Raw genomic sequence first — 20,194 nt, 5'->3', positions numbered from 1 at the left:
TCTTATGGACTCTGAGGGAGAGGGAGAGGGTGGGAAGATTTGGGAGAATAGCATTGAAACATGTAAAATATCATGTATGAAACGAGATGCCAGTCCAGGTTCGATGCACAATACTGGATGCTTGGGGCTAGTGCACTGGGACAACCCAGAGGGATGGTATGGGGAGGGAGGAGGGAGGAGGGTTCAGGATGGGGAACACATGTATACCTGTGGTGGATTCATTTTGATATTTGGCAAAACTAATACAATTATGTTAAGTTTAAAAATAAAATTAAAAAAAATAAAATAAAATGCAAATGGATCATACTATAAAAAAAAATAGAATGTACAGGTATCAGTGTGACATGTACATGATATTATGACTTTAGTAAATGTTCTTTGTTAAGTACTGATTAATACAAATTAAATGTTCTCTTAGAAGCACAGTCACCTATCTTTTCCTTAAATCTTAGTTAATCACAAACATTTGGATTGCCAAGACTGTGAAATATCTCTTCCAGTGACCTTTAAAATGATCTGGATAGTCATGTAATGGGAAGGTTTAGATGTAATCCTGCCAAAGGATTTGACATTTCATTTCATTCCATTGCATTTTAATCCATATCACTGAACAGACATTTATTAAAACAAAATAGCTGTTGTGAAAAATACAGAGACCTACTGTGCATGGAATCTTCCTCGAGAAACTCACATGCTAGTGTATCAGATAATGACACAGAAAATAAGTGGCTGCTATATGTTATATAAGGCATAATATGGCCAATGGCTTGAGAAAGTTAAAAAAAATAGTGATTTGTTTGGGCAAAGGAAATGAGGTGGGGCAATATAATGTATGTTACTTGCCTTGGTCACGTGTTACTGTGCTCACTGCTAGAGGACCACCACCTGATCATGGAGGGTCTTGAACTCAAGACAGGCATTTGGAGCTATGCTATAGGCAGTAGGGATCCATTACTGATGATAAATTAAACTGAGGAGAGTGGGGATTTAGGAAAGTGTATCTTCTATTTTAGGAAAATACATCTTGTTAGATAAATTAGATCACAGCTGAACAGGAATCTGGGATATGTTAGGAAGATATTGCAGAAAGTATATACAGCCTGACAGAAAGCAATGTCAATGGAAATTATTTTGGAAATCAACAGCAGAACCAAAGAGGCTAGAATTAGGGAATTATCAAACAGTTTAAAATAACAGATTCTGAGACTGGGCAATTGGGAGACACAAGATGGATTTTTTTAAAAAAAATAGACAGTACTAAGAGAGAAATATAATAATTGGGAGGAGGACAAGTGATTCTGAAAAAGCATACTAATGCAGTAGAAGCAAATAGTATAGAATCAGACAGTGCTTTTAGTGATTAGTAAGCTCTCTTCCATCTTTAGGAAGGTTAGAAGTACGTGTTATTGGTTACTGCTATGAAATTTTTATTTCCAATCATTTACCCCCACAAAGTGCTTGGTGAATGTCTGATAGCTATGGCAGTAAAGGTAAATAATATATCAATAATTAGGGGAAAAAAAAAATGACTATGCTATAGCCAGATAGCCAGAGAGACTTTTCTGTGTTTCTCCAGTTCTAGCCAAGTATTTAGCATGTGAATTGCATAACTGATGATCAGTAAATGTTTTATGGAGCAAATGCTTTCATTACTTGTGACTAGTTCTGTGACACACAGAGGCTTCATCACTGACAGAGACATGAAACTTACAACTTAAATAAGCAATAATCATGAGCAGGAGCAAGAAAGCACTCATATAGGTGAAGAACACATCTTTAAAGCAACTTACATGGGGATATTATCTCAGTGCCCTCTCACTAACTCTTTTTTTTTTTTTTTTCATTCCTTCTCTGTTTCATTCTCTGTTCAAATATCTTAGTGGTTATAATCCTGATATCTTTTTATAAATGTCACAAAAGATACTACCAGTAGGCATACTTGTGTATGTTCATAGAAATCAAGCTTGTGAGCCTTGGTTATGCAGAAAAGCAAAACCATTCAATGCAATCAAATAATCAGCTGGCTACCTACCATAGATGGCCAGTTCATGAACAAGATGTGCACAGTGGACCAGCCAAAGAAACTATAGAGTCCATAATCCTGCAACTTTTGTGTGTGTGTGTGTATAGAATTCTGGTCTTGTGAGTTAGGTTGAACTTCATATAGATTGTAAGTAAGGTCTCTGTTTTGCCCTTATGTTTTCAGTCTTAGCCTCTATCACATTTTGATTGCCCCTTTATGCTAGGCTTAAAAACTTAACCCTTCTTCCAAGATTCTTCTATAGAAAGGATGGAGAAGACCTGAAAATTATATTGTCCTGTTTCTTTCATCAGTTTCCATACGGACATTACCTGACCTTCAAGGAGCAGTGAATAGGAACCATGGGGAAAAAAACATGTATCCTCTAGGTGGGAGATCCCATGATCATATCAAAAGACAGCATTATGAAAAACAGGTTGCAGGAGAGAATATCTAAGTAGGAATGATTAACAAGAGAAAAGTAAGGGGAAAAAGCAGTATATAAAGAAACTAAGCCATATAAATAAAAGTAACTTGCACCTCCAATTACTGCTTAAAACTTTATATTAAGAACAGTTTTTGTGATTAGCATTTGCCATTCACGTATCACTGTTAAGGCAAGCCTAGGTAGATCAAAATAAACTGGAAAATTCTGAAAGAGATGGGAATTCCAGACCACCTGACCTGCCTCTTGAAAAACCTATATGCAGGTCAGGAAGCAACAGTTAGAACTGGATATGGAACAACAGACTGGTTCCAAATAGGAAACGGAGTACGTCAAGGCTGTATACTGTCACCCTGCTTATTTAACTTATATGCAGAGTACATCATGAGAAACGCTGGACTGGAAGAAGCACAAGCTGGAATCAAGATTGCTGGGAGAAATATCAATAACCTCAGATATGCAGATGACACCACCCTTATGGCAGAAAGTGAAGAGGAACTAAAAAGGCTCTTGATGAAAGTGAAAGAAGAGAGTCAAAAAGTTGGCTTAAAGCTCAACATTCAGAAAACGAAGATCATGGCATCTGGTCCCATCACTTCATGGGAAATAGATGGGGAAACAGTGGAAACAGTGTCAGACTTTATTTTGGGGGGCTCCAAAATCACTGCAGATGGTGATTGCAGTCATGAAATTAAAAGATGCTTGCTCCTTGGAAGGAAAATTATGACCAACCTAGATAGCAAATTCAAAAGCAGAGACATTACTTTTCCAACAAAGGTCTGTCTAGTCAAGGCTATAGTTTTCCTAGTGGTCATGTATGGATGTGAGAGTTGGACTGTGAAGAAAGCTGAGCACTGAGGAATTGATGCTTTTGAGCTGTGATATTGGAGAAGATTCTTGAGAGTCCCTTGGACTGCAAGGAGATCCAACCAGTCCATTCTAAAGGAGATCAGTCCTGGGTGTTCTTTGGAAGGAATGATGCGAAAGCTGAAACTCCAGTACTTTGGCCACCTCATGTGAAGAGTTGACTCATTGGAAAAGACTCGGATGCTCGGAGGGATTGGGGGCAGGAGGAAAAGGGGACAACTGAGGATGAGATGGCTGGATGGCATCACCGACTCGATGGACGTGAGTTTGAGTGAACTCCGGGAGTTGGTGATGGACAGGGAGGCCTGGCGTGCTGCGATTCATGGGGTCACAAAGAGTCAGACACGACTGAGTGACTGAACTGAACTGAAAGGACATCAAGAAAAATAAATGCAAAAAGGCAAAATGGTTATCTGAGGAGGCCTTACATATAGCTATGAAAAGAAGTCAAAGGCAAAGGAGATAAGGAAAGATATGCCCATTTGAATACAGAGTTCCAAAGAATAGCAAGGAGAGATAAGAAAGCCTTCCTCCATGATCAATACAAAGAAATGGAGGGAAACCAGTAGAATGGGAAAGACTAGAGATCTCTTCAAGAAAATTAGAGATAACCAAGAGAACTTTTCATACAAAGATGGACTCTATAAAGGACAGAAATGGTATGGACCTAACAGAAAATATTAAGAAGAGGTGGCAAGAATACACAGAAGAACTTTACAAAAAAGATCTTCATGACCCAGATAACCATGATGGTGTGATCCCTCACCTAGAGCCAGACATAATGAAATGCGAAGTCAAGTGAGCTTTAGGAAACATCACTATGAAAAAACTAGTGGAGGTGAGGGAATTTCAGGTGAACTATTTCAAATCCTAAAAGCTGATGCTGTGAATATGCTGCAGTCAATATGCTAGCAAATTTGGAAAACTCAGCAGTGGCCACAGGACTGGAAAAGTCAGTTTTCATTCTAATCCCAAAGAAAGGCAATGCCAAAGAATGTTCAAAGTACTGTACAATTGCCCTCATCTCACACACTAGCAAAGTAATGCTCAAAATTCTCCAAGCCAGGTTTCAACAGTTTGTGAACCGTGAACTTCCAGATATTCAAGCTGGATTTAGAAAAGGCAGAGGAACCAGAGATCAAATTGCCAACATTCATTGGATCATCGAAAAAGCAACAGAGTTCCAGAAAACGTCTATTTCTGCTTTATTGACTATACCAAAGCCTTTGACTGTGTGGATCACAACAAACTGTGAAAAATTCTTCAAAAGATAGGAATATCAGACCATCTGACCTGCCTCCTGAGAAACCTGTATGCAGGTCAAGAAGCAACAGTTAGAGCTGGACATGGAACAACAGACTGGTTCCAAATAGGGAAAGGAGTACATCAAGGCTGTATATTGTCACCCTGCTTATTTAACTTATATGCAGAGTACATCATGAGAAATGCTGGGCTGGAAGAAGCACAAGCTGGAATCAAGATTGCAAGGATAAATATCAATAACCTCAGATATGCAGATGACACCACCTTTATGGCAGAAAGTGAAGAACTAAAGAACCTCTTGATGAAAGTGAAAGAGGAGAGTGAAAAAGTTGACTTAAAACTCAATATTCAGAAAAGTAAGATCATGGCATCTGGTCCCATCACTTCATGGCAAATAGATGGAGAAACAGGGGAAACAGACAGACTTTATATTTTGGGCTCCAAAATCACTGCACATGGTGACTGCACCCATGAAATTAAAAGATGCTTGCTCCTTGGAAGAAAAGTAATGACCAACATAGATAGCTAATTAAAAAGCAGAGACATTACTTTGCCAACAAAGGTCCATATAGTCAAAGCTCTGTTTTTTCCAGTAGTCATGTATGGATGTGAGAGTTGGACTATAAAGAAAGCTGAGCACTGAGGAATTGATGCTTTTGAACTGTGGTGTTGGAGAAAACTCTTGAGAGTCCCTTGGACTGCAAGGAGATCCAACCAGTCCATCCTAAAGGAAATCAGTCCTGAATATTCATTGGAAGGACTGATGCTGAAGCTGAAACTCGAATATTTTGGTTACCTGATGCGAAGAACTGACTACTTGGAAAAAACCCTGATGCTGGGAAAGATTGAAGGCGGGAGGAGAAGGGGACAACTGAGGATGAGATGGTTGGATGGCATCACCAACTCAATGGAGATGAGTCTGAGCAAACTCCAGTGTTGGTCATGGACAGGGAGGCCTGGTGTGCTGTGGTGCATGGAGTCACAGAGTCAGACACGACTGGGTTACTGAACTAAACTGAAAGGAAATCAACCCTGAATATTCATTGAAAGGACTGATGCCAAAGCTAAAACTCCAATACTTTGATTACCTGATAAGAAGAGACTTATTAAAAAAGACCATCATCCTGGGAAAGATTGAGCTCAGGAGTAGATGGGAAGGACAGAGGATGAGATGATTGGAGGGCATCACCATCTTAATGGACATGAGTTTTTGGCAAATTGAGAGACAGCAAAGGACAGGGCATGCTGGTGTGCTGCAGTCCATGTGTTCACAAACAGGTGGACATGATGTAGTGACTGCGAACAACAACATTAGCATTTCTTTCAAACAGTAAAAGCATGTAGGAAGACCCAACTATTGTGTGTGTGTTTAAAGCAAGTTTTGTGTTAGTAATTTTTCAGATGTAATAGGTTGAATTCAAGTATCTCTAGGGAGATAAAACCTGAAACTCAGCTGAGTACACACACACTGTTACACACAGGAGCTTTTAAGTTTCTGTTTATGTGCCTTATGATGTGGAATTATATGAAACGTATATCTATGTCTTATGCTTATTTCATCAATATTAATATCTCTTATGTGAGAGGGATTATATCACAGATTCTGAAGCCATACTCTCTAGGTTCAAAACATAGTTCTGTGAGCTGAATGACTTTGTAAAGTTTCTTAACTATGTCATGCCTCAGTTTCTCCAGGTATGAAGTTAGGATGATGATGATGATGATGTGAATACCTATCTTATACTGTTGATAAAATTATTTACTAAGTAACTGCATAACCCTGATACCCAGAATTATATATATTATCTTAGGTGCTACTATTGTATAAGACATGACTTTTACCCAAATGAAGTTGATTAGTATGGTAATAATCATCTTATGATGTAAAGAAGTGATGAGTTATTTAGAAAAGGGCAGCATCACACTTTATGGTCTACAGAGTACTGTACAGATGATACTCAGTTTTAATTTTTTTAATGTAGTTGAGAAGACATATAATTCCATATAAATACTGTAAACAAGTAACAGATCCCAAGGATAACCTCACATATGAGATAATGCCATTACTTCAATTTAATTTAAAAAAGTACAGTCCATACCCATGTTTGTATTTTAAAAAATCAAGTGATTCCAGCTAATAGGTGACTCAGAAACTATTGAGCACTGAGTCAGTTACATGGCTCAAAATGTTATAGCCCTGTTTTAAAGTACATCAGTGCATCTACTAAAATGTAACTATCCAAGACCCTTTCATCTTACAGATACCCACTTTATTTATTTTTTAATACCTTATTTCTCCAATAATGCTTATTCATTAGATGTTCTGCCCTCTGCAGAGGGTAAAACAAGAAGGAAAGCAAAAACTCTATTCCTCACTTAATTGAGTTGGTCTATGCTAAAATAGGGCTTTCCTTGTGGCTCAGCTGGTAAAGGATTTGCCCGCAGTGTGGAAGACCTGGGTTTAATCCCTTGCTTGGGAAGATCCCCTGGAGAAGGAAAAGGCTACTTCCATGGAATGTAGAGTCCATGGGGTTGCAGAGAGTCAGATACAGCTGAGCGACTTTCACTTTTTTCAATCCATTATGTTGCCTTTGTGCATTTCTTTTTCTTTGGGGTGACTTTGGTTCACTGGTACTTGCACAATGTTACGAACCTTTGTCTGTAGTTCTTCAGGCACTCTTACTATTCACCAGGGAAAGAAAAAGTGAAAGATTGCATGCATGCATGCTAAGTTGCTTCGGTTGTATCCAACTCTTGTGCAACCCGATGGACTGTAGCCTACCAGGCTCCTCTGTCCATGGCATTTTCCAGGCAAGAGTACTGGAGTAGGTTGCCATTTCCTTCTCCAGTCTAATGAAATAGGCACATTTATTATCCCAGTTTTGAAAATTAGAAAGCTGATGTTTGGTGTGGTTGGAAACTTTCAGAAGGTCACATAGCTGGTTAGCAATACCTGCAGGAATCAAACCTAGGAATTCTGACGTTAGTTCCCACACCTTTAACCATACACATATTTTTTTGTCATTCTGTGTTCTTTTTCACATATATTCTGAAAGATACATGGGCACATTAATGGTCAGCTCTGTTTTTACAATTTTTCACATTTATTGAGCCTCCTTCTTGAAATTGATAATCATTGTTTTCTTTTAAAAAAAACATCATTGAAATGTTCTTTAGTGCCCTGCCCCTCACTCTTGTAGCTTAGGAGTGGGAAAAAATATAAACATTTATTTCTAACAAAAAGGTAAAAAATGAATTCTGTTATAAAGACTAATATAGCTATAATATAATGGTTAAATAAGTAGGTATCTAAATAAAAGCTCTTCTAGGAGAACCTGGTGAGGAAACTTATTTAAAATATTTAGCAAATTGATAATAAAATTGCATACTGTAAATAGATCCTCATGAGGGATTAGACAGCACAGTGACCAGTCAGGCTTATTAACGTCAATATTGGACTGAAAATAAAATGGTCAATTATTTCTGAGTCATTTCATTCAGTGAATAGATAGAATAGGGAATACAGAGCCTAGTCCAGTGTAGAGATGATCAAAAGAAGGATATAAGAATAGCCATAAGAGAAAAGGTGATGAGAATGATATACTGCCTACTCACCAGTTTTCTGGTTTGCCTGGGATGTTTTTATTTGAAAATAAAATCTATTTATGTCCAGATTATTGTATTAACTAATTGTTCGTAAGTATCTAGGGATTTTTTTGATTCCTAAGCTGGATTGTCTAAGATTGTACTTTCCCAAATGTTACACTTATCCCATGTTCTTAGAAACTATTCTGGTTTCTTAATATTTTTGCACAGTTTGTACTGAATATAGCCTTTCATTTTGTGTACATTTAGTTGGATAAGCTAAAACTATGAATTACTTAATAGTTTATTAAGCATATTTCTAATAATATTAATATAAAGTGATATGTGAGGAGGCAGGAGATGGCCTTAGAATCAGTGCAGAACCAATGACCTGTGTCATTTCTAGGTATGTTTGTGTGTATGTAGGACTTGCAAGTGTTGGCAGTTTCCTTTTAAAGTAAAAGAAACAATAAAATAAACTATGTGCATAGGCAACCAGTGTTTTTTCCTGTTTCATGTTGTTTACCATATACTGTTACCAAGGGAAGGCAATGGCACCCCACTCCAGTACTCTTGCCTAGAAAATCCCATGGACGGAGGGGCCTGGTAGGCTGCAGTCCATGGGGTGGCTAGAGTCAGATACGACTGAGCGACTTCACTTTCACTTTTCACTTTCATGCATTGGAGAAGGAAATGGCAACCCACTCCATTGTTTTTGCCTGGAGAAGCCCAGGGACGGGAAGCCTGGTGGGCTGCCATCTATGGGGTCGCACAGAGTCGGACATGACTGAAGCGACTTAGCAGCAGTAGCAGCAGTTACCAAGGAAAGTACTGTATACTCTCCTATGTAACTTATGAGAGACCCAGCCTTGTTTTTCTTTTCTATCACTCTACCTTTCTGTTAATTGTTGCTCTTCACTTCTAACTGTCAGATATAATAATTACCTTTCCTTAAATATTTCCATGACTTTATTTCCCAAACATTTCACATGTATGCTAAAAAAGACAAAATAGCCTAAGTCTGAGGTAAATTTTGAAGTGACTCTTCAGCGATTGCTCTAACCACATTTGAAGACCAACTTGACATGGGTTAGGAGAAGGCAATGGCACCCCACTCCAGTACTCTTGCCTGGAAAATCCCATGGATGGAGGAGCCTGGTAGGCTGCAGTCCATGGGGTCGCCAGAAGTCGGACATGACTGAGTGACTTCACTTTCACTTTTCACTTTCATACATTGGAGAAGGAAATGGCAACCCACTCCAATATTCTTGTCTGGAGTATCCCAGGGACAGAGGAGCCTGATGGGCTGCCGTCTATGGGGTCGCCCAGAGTCAGACACGACTGAAGTGACTTAGCAGAAGCAGCAGGGCAAGAATTCAGTACCACTGAAACATTTGAAGGAAATAGAAGAAAAGTCATACTTAAGTCATAAAATGTGAATATGTACTAAGGGAACAACAAATTTTATCAGATTTTTTAAATATATAGTAATTTATAAGAAATAGAGTTATTTACAGGGGTATAACAGAATCTAAGTTGGCCAAATCTAAGCATTTTTAATGTTACATTTCACTGTTGGCCTTTTCTCTTGTCATAACGAAAAAAAAAGATTCTTAGTTGACATTAGAAAACAAACATTGCTGACATTTGTATCAAGTAATGGTATAGAAATTTAATTAGGACCATGACAGATTTTTTAAAATCTGGTAAGTGTAACAAATGCATCACTTCAATAAAAATTCTGGCAAGAAATACATAATAAGACACCTAGTATATATCTGTGTGTATAAATAATTTATATTCTTTTAATAAGGAAAAACAGGCTTTAACAATCACATATTACAACATTTTAATCTGAAGACATTATCTTCTGATAGGCAAAAAGCTTACTGTATTTCTCTGGGGATACATCTGTACTTGAAATAATTTGGCTCATATATCAGGTTTAATTAGTGAGGTAGTTGTAAATATCCATTGTGTAAATCCTGCTATGAGAAATTGAAATCCATATGAAGTAAATATTTAATTAAAAATTAACTGTAAACTAGCTTTAAAAATGTTAATATATTTTAAAAATTAATTGCCTTGAGAATCCATGTTTTCCCAAAGAGGGAAGCAGGGAGCTATACTTTATACCAGTGATCAAGGCCCTTATTCATGGAAAGAAAGGTTGGCAGAAAATTTTAACTTTTAAACCCACCATTTTCTGTATGGCACTTTCACTTCTTCTAAGAGACAACTTCATTTTTAAAAATTAAGTCCGGACACTGGTGGATATTTGATAGTATTTTGCAGATAAGGGAATTAGCTAATACTATAATATTCATTAATATTTATTTTTGGAGTTAAGTTCTGGCAAAATAGAGAATATGATTGAAATGTTTCAGTAGTTTTCTCTTGCAGCTGTTGAGTATGTTCAGAAAGGTCAATTTAAGCTTTTCTGTTTTAATCCCCAATTACAAGTAAAAAAAAAAAAAAATATATATATATAATTTGAAGAAGTCATAAAAGAGAAAAAGAGATACTGGAAGTGACTTAAATACAGTATATGTTAATTTATTGCAGTGCTATGCACTGTTCAAGATTTCATCTACTGTGGAGAACCTTTTCCATATTCCTTTATTTTCCTCTGCTCCCTTTGAGTTCAGGTAGTTCTCACATTTGATTTTTAAAGCTATTAACTCACTAGCCACTAGCTTAGTGGTAATTTGTGTTAGCACTTCAGCAAAAGCATAACATGTAAACCCTTGATCAATTTGGCAAAAATATAATTTCTGATTGTAGAACCAATAGATAAGCAAAATAAAATAGAAATCTAAAAAAACTAGTATATTTGATCACATATGTTTTATAAAGATGCAACCTGAGTTTCAAAATAAGTATTTCATGAATCAAGCAATGACTTTCTCAGTTTCCTTTGCTAAAAAAAAAAAATATGAAAACCATAAAAAGGTAAAAAATGTGAGCAATATTTCCTAATTGTCTTTAATATATGTAACTGAATATACCCTCATGCTTGAGTGATAGGGGGAAGAAAATGACTTGGCCAAATTAAAGAAACCAGTTTATGATATATTGGCCACCAAAATATTATTTTAGGTATTATTTTTAAAATTCCTGGCTGACACATTTGAATTGTTCCCAGTCCTGGCTTATATAACTCAAAAAACACAGACTAAACATGACTTTCAAGGGCAACTCTGAATGTTAATGTTTCCATTTTCGGCCTCACGGCAGAAAGAGTTTTATTAACCAGTGTAAGCTCTGGAATGTCAAAGGCGTGATAGGCAGTACAGACTCCACACACAAAATAGATGCATAGTCATTTTATTCTAAATTGCTTCACTTGAAAATGCACCATGAAAATCTGGAGAGAGGAAGTAAAAGTAAGTGATTTTATAGTGCTCTAAAAGTTGAGACTTGAAAAATAAAAGTCCTAGGATAAAAATGCTCCAGCATTCGCATTTGTGATGTAGCTAATCCTCTTAGGTTCCCTTACACCTGCCATACAGTTTGAATAACTAAGAGCAAGTCCCATAGGTTCCAGGCAGCCTTTCTGTAGGGACTGCAGGTTTTCTAGAAACTAACAGGTTTTGTGGGCTTCTCTGGTGGCTCAGATGGTAGAGAATCTGCCTCCAATGTGGGAGACTGGTGTTTGATCCCTGGGTCAGGAAGATCCCCTAGAGGAGGGCATGGCAACCCACTCTAGAATTCTTTCCTGGAGAATGCCATGGACAGAGGAGCCTGGTGAGCTACAGTCTATGGGGTCACAAAGAGTCAGACATGACTGAAGTGACTTAGCACATGTGCATGCACAACAGATTTTGTCTCAAACCTACTTCTTCTTTCTTGTAATATATAATAACATATTCTAAGAAGCAGAGTAGATGATTAGGAATTTTACATACTCATTTAGTCATTTCCAGGTAATAATTAGTGTAGCGTGATAAGATCTTGGTGGAACTGGAGCTCCCAGGCCAGGTGTCTTGGATTTAGAATGGTCTCCTCTGTTTAGTCCTCCTCTATTTACCATCTATTTATTCCTCTCTGCCTTCCCCTGTTTATCTTTATAAGAAATCTATACACTGATTTTTTAAAGATTGGAATACTGTTTGGGGTTATATATGTTTGATAGTGTAATTGTAATTAAACATTAAAAAAATAGAATCTTACCCATTAGATTGTAGTCTTTATGCAGTCAAGAAGGGCCAAACTCATCTGTGCATATTGCTCTCACCCCTGCACGTGGTGCTGTTCATTCAATAAAAAATCATTGATCTTTAGTTATATGAAATGTAGTGAGAAGGACAGAGAGTGTCTCTGTTCTAATGGACCTTATATTCCAGTACGTAAAGATAAACAACACATGACTAATACAGAAGAAAAATCCAAATATGAAAATGAGAGGTTAAAAAAGTTATATGACTCAGGGAACTCAAACCAGGGCTCTCTAACAACCTAGAAGGGTGGGATGGGGTGGGAGGTGGGAGGGAGGCTCAAGATGGAGGGGACATATGTATCCCAATGGCTGATTCATGTTGATGTTTGGCATAAACCAACTCAACACTGTAAAGCCGTTATCCTTCAATTAAATAAATTTTTAAAATGAAACAGATAAACTGTATGATTTAATAAAAAGTTGTAGAAATGGTAACTCAGAAGCAAATTTGGGTAGCATCTTCATGAAAAGCCTTTCTGAGTAGGTGATGCTTAAACTGAGTCCTGAATGATAAGAAGGAGAGATTATTTAAATATATGGAAGAAGAGCAATTGGGAGTAAAGCAAACAGCTTGACACACTGTTAAAGAGAGAGCAGATAAGTATGACTGAAACATAGTGTCAGAGGGTGAGAATGGTATGCAGTTACTTTAGAGAGGAAGGAAGGTACTAGATCATATAAGGATTTCTGGTTACATAATTTGGATTTTCCTTCTTAGTGTCATGGGACCACATTGGTTTTTATCCAGGGGAATGCCTTCTGATTTATAGCTGAGCGGAGGAGAAGGAACCAGCAAAGAAACTAAAAAGCAGTTCTTAGTGAGATGAAAGGATAATCAGGTAAGGGTGGTGCCTGCAACTCAAGAAGAGAGAAGGTCCAATATGGAGTGGTTAATTAGGTTGGTAATTGGAATGTCAATTAAAATGGTATCACAAAATGGCTAGTAGATTTGGGAACCTGGAGGTTGATGGCAACCTTTATAAGAGATGTTTTAATGGGATAATGAGTAAAGGGTATAGTAGGGTAAGGGAGTGGAAAGAGTAACTAGAAAACACAATTTTTTAGTGAAGAGGAACATATAACAAGGCAGAAGCGATAGGGGTTTTGGGGGCCAAGAGTATGTTTTGTTTTGGTTGTTAATGGAGAACTGTAGAGGAGACACTGAAGACGCTCGAGGCAGCCAGGTGTTTTAGGAGAACAGTCCTTGAAAAGGTGACAGGAAGTGGGATAAAGGACAGCACATCTTAGTATGCCTTTATCAGCAGATGCTTTCTCTCCCTTTACTTTCACATTCAGTTGACAAAAATGTACAAATCTTGCTGAGCACGATAGCAGAAAATTTGCTTGAAATGGTTCTAGTCTAATAAAAATTGCATTACTCAAAGCAGAAATGGCAGAAATGAATTACATTCATTTGGGGAAAAATGTTTCTTGGCATACAGAGCAGGAGACTTTTAATTTCCTTTTACAATTTTATATTTCAGGTGCTTCAAGAAGACCTAGAACAGGAACAAGTCAGAGTCAATTCTCTCACGCACATGGTGGTGGTTGTTGATGAGTCTAGTGGTGATCATGCAACTGCTGCTTTGGAAGAACAACTTAAGGTCAGATTATTTTCTTTAATACAGTAAATATGTCATTCAAAGTAATTAATTGCAATTCAGAAAATATTTAGAATATTTAAAACAGAATTTGTATATGGCAAATATTAAGCATGCAATGTATTTATTTGAATTGATTCAAATTATGTCTCATCTGTGGGACATTTGTACATAATTCCTTTTCAGTATTTGCTGTTTGTTCATAGCAGCTTCTTGGCCTTTGGGGAAATACATAACTGCAGATTTGTTTTTTAATTATAGTTGAATACCATATATGAGATAACTGGTAGTGGAATATTATTTATATTCTCTTCAAGCCTGCAATCTGAGGACAAAGGTTAAAAAAAGAACACAAAAAGGATCACATTTAATCAAATAAAAAGTCTAACACCTTCATTATGTTTATTTCTGGAAGCCTTCAGTTTTAAGTCTCATTGAGGATGTAGCCGAATTTTTAAATCATGGAAGTTTGTTGGAGCAGACACTTAGCCTATCAGTCTCTCATTCAATCTGACTCATAGTAATTGTGTCCTTGGAAACTTAACTCATACATATTGATAAAGGATAATGTGAATATTTTCATATTTTTATATTTCCCTCCTAATTGAAAATGATAAAGTTGTATTGTATTTTTTTTTAATTTCAACAATGTGTATATGCATATACCAAACCATCAACATTAAGGAAAAATACAGCAGTTTATTGTTCAGAATGTAAAACATACATTCACATATTTAAACAACCACAGATTATATTTGAGGCATTCATTGTACCCACCAAATGCCTGCCTTTCTTTGTGATGGTTAGGGGCCACTAGTCTGACATGTCTCAGGATCCAATCAGTGTGGGTTTAAATAGTTTTATAAGGCCAAGATTGTTCTAAACCTAGTTTCTCTTACCTAACCTATAACACGATTTATTAAAGCCTTATCTCTGTTTTCTTCTCTTTTTGTGTGAATTGTATTTTTTTTTAATCCCAGTGAAATGTCATTTCCTAAGGTTACTGCTTTAGACTTCTATCTCCAACAATGTTATCTCACTCTCCATCATTAAATGAGAAAGACAAAGCTGTTGAACTGCTACAATTGAGCATTTAATATATACTAGTGATTCATGTTAATTGCTTATGTTTCAATGAAATTGCGAGGATTACAGATCTAAAAAGGTTTATGCCACTCAATAATATAATGTCTCATTGTATATGTGATCAGATTTGTTTTACACACACACACACACACACACACACACGACTTGCTAAAGGACTGACAGGCTGCTGCTACACCCATCTTAAGAAATTCCATAGTTCTGATACAATAACTTTGTGACTATTTACAAATAGGTAAAAATCTAATATTCAGTGTTTCTTAGACATTTTCAGAAAAGTTGAAAGAAGGCCTGGAGGCAGAGGTTAGATGGGTGACTAGTTTAAAAACAAAACAAAACAAAAAAAAAACAGAAACTTTTCTAAGTCATAGAGTATTTCCAGTGAAAATAATAACGGAAAAACATTCAGTCTGGCATCACCAGACCTAGTACAACTAGCTTTAGAATATAATTATTCCAAGGTGATGCCTGTGGGACTAGGCCACCTTGAAAAGCAGTCCAGAGCACTCACAGATGGTGACTGGGTTAGATCTTAGGTAATAAATTAAGAGTGGTGGCCCTAAGGTTTTCTATATTTATTATCCTACTTACTCTCATTTTTTAAACCATACTTTCTGCCTTTAATTCTTTGACCCAGAAACATCTACTAAGATAGCTGTGCACGTATTGGCTGTTCCCGATTCACACAAACTCAGTTCATATTTGTCCGTGATTGCCTCCCCCTTAATTAGTGTTGAAAATAGCCTCCCAGTCTCCTCTTTCCCCCTTAACCTCGTTTCCCCTTGTGATACCTCATTTCCTGTACTGTCACCTGATTTTAGATAATCTTGACTAGTGTCTAAAAGAGCAGAGTTAAGGGACTTCAGTGGTGAGGAGGCCACTGCTTTAGCCTCTCTTCCTATTCCAACAGTTTCCTCAGTCTCAGAGGAATCCATCCATGTTTAAATTGTATGCCTTATTTAACCCGTGGTTTGAATTGCCCTGAAATACTGGGCTCTCATTTGACTTTGAAATTTGGGTAATTCTTTTTTAGGTCCCTTACGAGTGATACAATCTTATCTTACCTAGTTTAATTTTTATAAGGAAAGAGAAGAGGGTGAGAAGTTGATAGAAAAGGAGGAGGAAAGAAGAAATAATAAAGAGTAAAAAGATAAATACATTAGAGGAGTCACTTGAACACCAACACAAATGCCCTCTGTGTGTGTGAGAAGAAGTCTATGTATACTTCAGAGACTGAACTACCATGCTTCATACTGGGCCCTGAGGAATTCTGTTAGAAGTAATAGTAAAAATTTTAGGAAAAAGAAACAGGTATATGGACTCAGTATTGGAGAAGGAAATGGCAACCCACTCCAGTGTTCTTGCCTGGAGAATCCCAGGGACGGGGGAGCCTGGTGGGCTGCCGTCTCTGGGGTTGCGCAGAGTCAGACACGACTGAAGCGACTTAGCAGCAGCATATGGACTCAGTACAGTGGGTGGAGGAACTGGCAGGAAGAATCCTTAAGAGCTTTGGTTGAAGTAAGGTCTGGTCATCCCACACCTTCTTTCTCCCCCCAGACCTCCCATGTCACCACAATGCCTTAACCCATTTCTCTCCAACTTGTAGAAGTATCAGAGCCTCAAAATGGATACCCAGTGTCTTTAGGAAAGAGATACAGATGGGGGAAGACTCGGAAAGGAAGTCTTTGATGTAATTCAGTAACAGAGAGAGAGAGATGTGCTTCCCATCTTGAGTTAGAATTCTAAAAATACTCCTCATGGAATATCTTTACATGTATTGACTTAGTTCTGTGAACTCTGTTAGAAGTTAGATTTTTCTCTAACTTTAAAAGACTTTTAGAAGTCTTCTTTTTAAAAGGTTTGAAGAAAAACAAAGTTAGGTCAGAACATATGCTTAGGGATTCTGAAAGATGGCATGACTTATGAAGGATAATACTCTGAAAAGTGCAGTCTCTTGTAAATTAATTTGATTCTGTCTCTCAGAGGTTCAGCTTGTCCCTCAGCAATGTCACCACAGGTCAGAAACTTGTCCTTAGCTTTAGAGGTTTCTGTGATATCAGTAGATTTATAAGCAATGATGCCAGTTAACTAATTTTCCTGAGAAATAGCTTGGCTAAAAACTAAGGTAAGTAATTTACTTGGCAGCTTCAGTCATGGAAGATATTACCATAGCTCTTTCTTTTTCCTCTTTTTTTTTGATGATTACTTTTAATGTCTTTACTATGTCAGAGGGATTATGCTGGGTAACAGAGGTAAAATGGTGAGTGAAAAAGAGAATTTGTTCTGCCTTCCTGGGTCAGAAATGGGTAATTTGCAAGCATGTTGCCTTCCTTGGAACCTTGAAATGAGTGTAGCCATTTATTAGGCTCCCATTATGAATTCAAATGCTGATTCCTTGTCATCCTTGGTCATCTTGGTAGGCCTGGTGGCTGCTCTCTTGGTACTTGCAATCTAACAGAGGAAATAAACACTAATTACATGATTTACAAAAATGAGAAAATATTTAATAATGGACATAACTTATTTCTATTAGGGAAAGGAAAAAAGTTTTGTGACAGCAGATTAGTCTGACAAGCTGAAGCTTGAAAGCATGAAATGATTCCCTAGGAAAGTGATGTTTATGATCTAAAAGACACATTGGATGGAACTGTATGAAGTATATGTATAAGGGGATTGGTGGATGTGCACATGGTTTCCAGGAAGGAGAAACAGTATATCAAGTGAGCATGGCACTCTAAAAAGTGAAAGTGTTAGTCACTCAGTCATGTCCAACTCTTTGGGACCCCATGGACTATAGCCCACCAGGCTCCTCTGTCCATGGGATTTTCCAAACAAGAGAGCCGGGGTGGGTTGTCATTTCTTTTTCCAGGGATCAAAACCGGATCTCCCACATGTCAGACTCTTTACCATCTGAGCTATGAGGGAGGCCATGGCATTCTCAAGGAATTGAAAAAGAGCCAGTTTGGTTGCAGTAATGAAGTTCAAAAGATTGGAGCTAGCAAAGGCTTGGTAGGTAGACAGGGCCTCATCTAAGAGCTAGACTTAAATGTGTGATACTAAACTCCACAATAATTCATTCAGTCAACAAACATGTGTTGAGCAACAGCCTTCTGCCAAGATGGTGACTGGGACCACCATTATGGGAATGGGTGGGGAACACAGTCATGGTACCTGCACTCCTGGACCTACACTAGTTAAATGCAATTAAGTGTAAAATTTTGGTCATGACGAGTTCAGTGTGACAGATATATACCTTACTAGATGACTTTTATCTTGCTCCAGAAGGTAAAGAAAGGCTTACCCAAGTGGCAGAAAGTGAACTCTGAAGATTAATAGAAATTGATTAGACAACAGTAGAGAGCAGGAAGGTATTTCAGATAGAAATACTATATTTATTCATTCATTCAACAGATATGTATTGAGTACCTACTAGGCACCAGCCAGAAGTCTAAGCTTTGAGGTTAAGTATGAACAAAACATAAATCATTTCTCTCTAAAGCTTACATTCCAGCAAGCATCAGAATACCTAAGCAAGATTTATACTATGAAAAAGGTGCTGAAAACTATAAGGGAAAATAGACTGGAGAAGGAAGCAGTTTTACATGGAGGAGGTCAAGGGAAACTTTGCTGAGAAGGTGGCATTTGAGCAAAAACTGAAACAAAATAAGGGACGTGTTTCGGAGGTGCATAGGTCCTATGGTATTTTCGCATTTGAAAACTGAAAAAAGACTATAAATAGAGCATAAAGGAAGCCTATTGTTCTAGGGAGATAGCTGTTTCTAGTGAAAAAAGATTCAGAAACCTGGTGAGGCCAATAGCTTTTACAGAAGATACTCTAATGAAAACATTTTCCTGATAAAAGGTAGAACTATTAAAATCTCATTTTTAGACATGTTCTTCTATACAGGTTTAACACTTGAGTGTCAAGCTAAACATATTAAATGTGTCTAAGGCCACAGACTTGTGAGGGTTTCTGGCATATAAAAAATGTGGATTATTTTGCTAAATGACCTCAATCTTAAAGCTATTGTCTAAAATTTTGGAGAATTAAAGATATGTCAAAAGAATGGATACATTCAAGTAGCCTCTTTTGAAGAAGAATAACCTAGAAAGTACAGTTTTAGAGCAGATTAGTAACATAAGGCTATGCACACATGTATAGTTTCTTGTTCATCTAGTGAACTTAAAAAATTTTATTGCATAAAAGAATAATTTTCAAAGTTTAGAAAGGTCTCTAAGAACTAGGATACACTCACTGAAATCAAGACATGAAAACCAACTTGATATCAAATGACATTGAACAATTTGTGCAAATATTATGTGGTATTATCAAGACACATTCTTTGGTGGCTATATCAAGTTGGTTGACCCAGTAGAATGGAATAAATAGAAAATGTTTTGATTTCCTTGAAGTATTTTGCAAAGTCTCTCATGAGATGTCTATGGATACAGTGAGCCTTCCTTTTTCTATGTGGGTTGGTGGTGAATGTCTGTGTTTTAATATATTCCTTCCTGTTATCTGATTCATGTGCGAGATAATTGTGCTGAAAATGATTGGACCCCTTTATTCAATCCTCAGAGTCAGAAAGTTTGGGGACAAGAATACATTTGATGATATAGTTGGGGCACGGTGTAAATTTCGCCCCCATGTGAGTGGTTACTGGATGAGTTCCTCTCTCAAATGACTTTAGAAGTTTTATAGAAATGTCCTGTGAAGTTAGAATGTCACATACAAGTGTCACATACTTGTCTTTCATGTTTTTAATCAGAATAGGCATATTTACTGATTGAAAGTTTACTGCTTAGTTAAGTTTTTGATAAGAAAGATCTCAGTCCCCATCTATACATGTGAGAGGATGCATGTGTGTGCATATATACACATGTACACACATATCACTATATACATACAGTTATACAAATGCAAGTACATGCTCATATATACATTTACATTTTATCCATATGTATGGATGTGTGTGTGTGTGTGTGTGTGTATGGAAGGAGGGGAAAAAGAGAGACCAACTGAACTTTGATACAAATTTAAGATTAAATCAAAGCATGATGACATAAATTCTTAGTAAATGTGATCTTGG

The 20,194-nt window shown here is 37.1% G+C and overlaps 1 protein-coding gene across 21 annotated transcripts in view; it reads left to right on the top strand.

Moving 5' to 3' along the window:
* The window catches only part of DMD (dystrophin), a 2,667,987-nt gene that overhangs the window by 1,070,565 nt on the left and 1,577,228 nt on the right, over positions 1 to 20,194 (top strand). For all 21 annotated transcript variants that reach the window (XM_086387503.1, XM_086387509.1, XM_086387510.1 and 18 more), the window contains one exon: positions 13,884 to 14,003. In XM_086387503.1, coding sequence (XP_086243629.1) covers positions 13,884 to 14,003 — 120 coding nt within the window. The remainder of the gene's footprint in view (positions 1 to 13,883; positions 14,004 to 20,194) is intronic.

Source organism: Bos grunniens, chromosome X, assembly GCF_055505025.1.
Source record: "Bos grunniens cultivar Pamir isolate PY7600 chromosome X, Bosgru_T2T1.0, whole genome shotgun sequence".
In the NCBI taxonomy this organism is placed as follows: Eukaryota; Metazoa; Chordata; class Mammalia; order Artiodactyla; family Bovidae; genus Bos; species Bos grunniens.
This window is presented reverse-complemented; position numbering and strand designations above follow the sequence as displayed.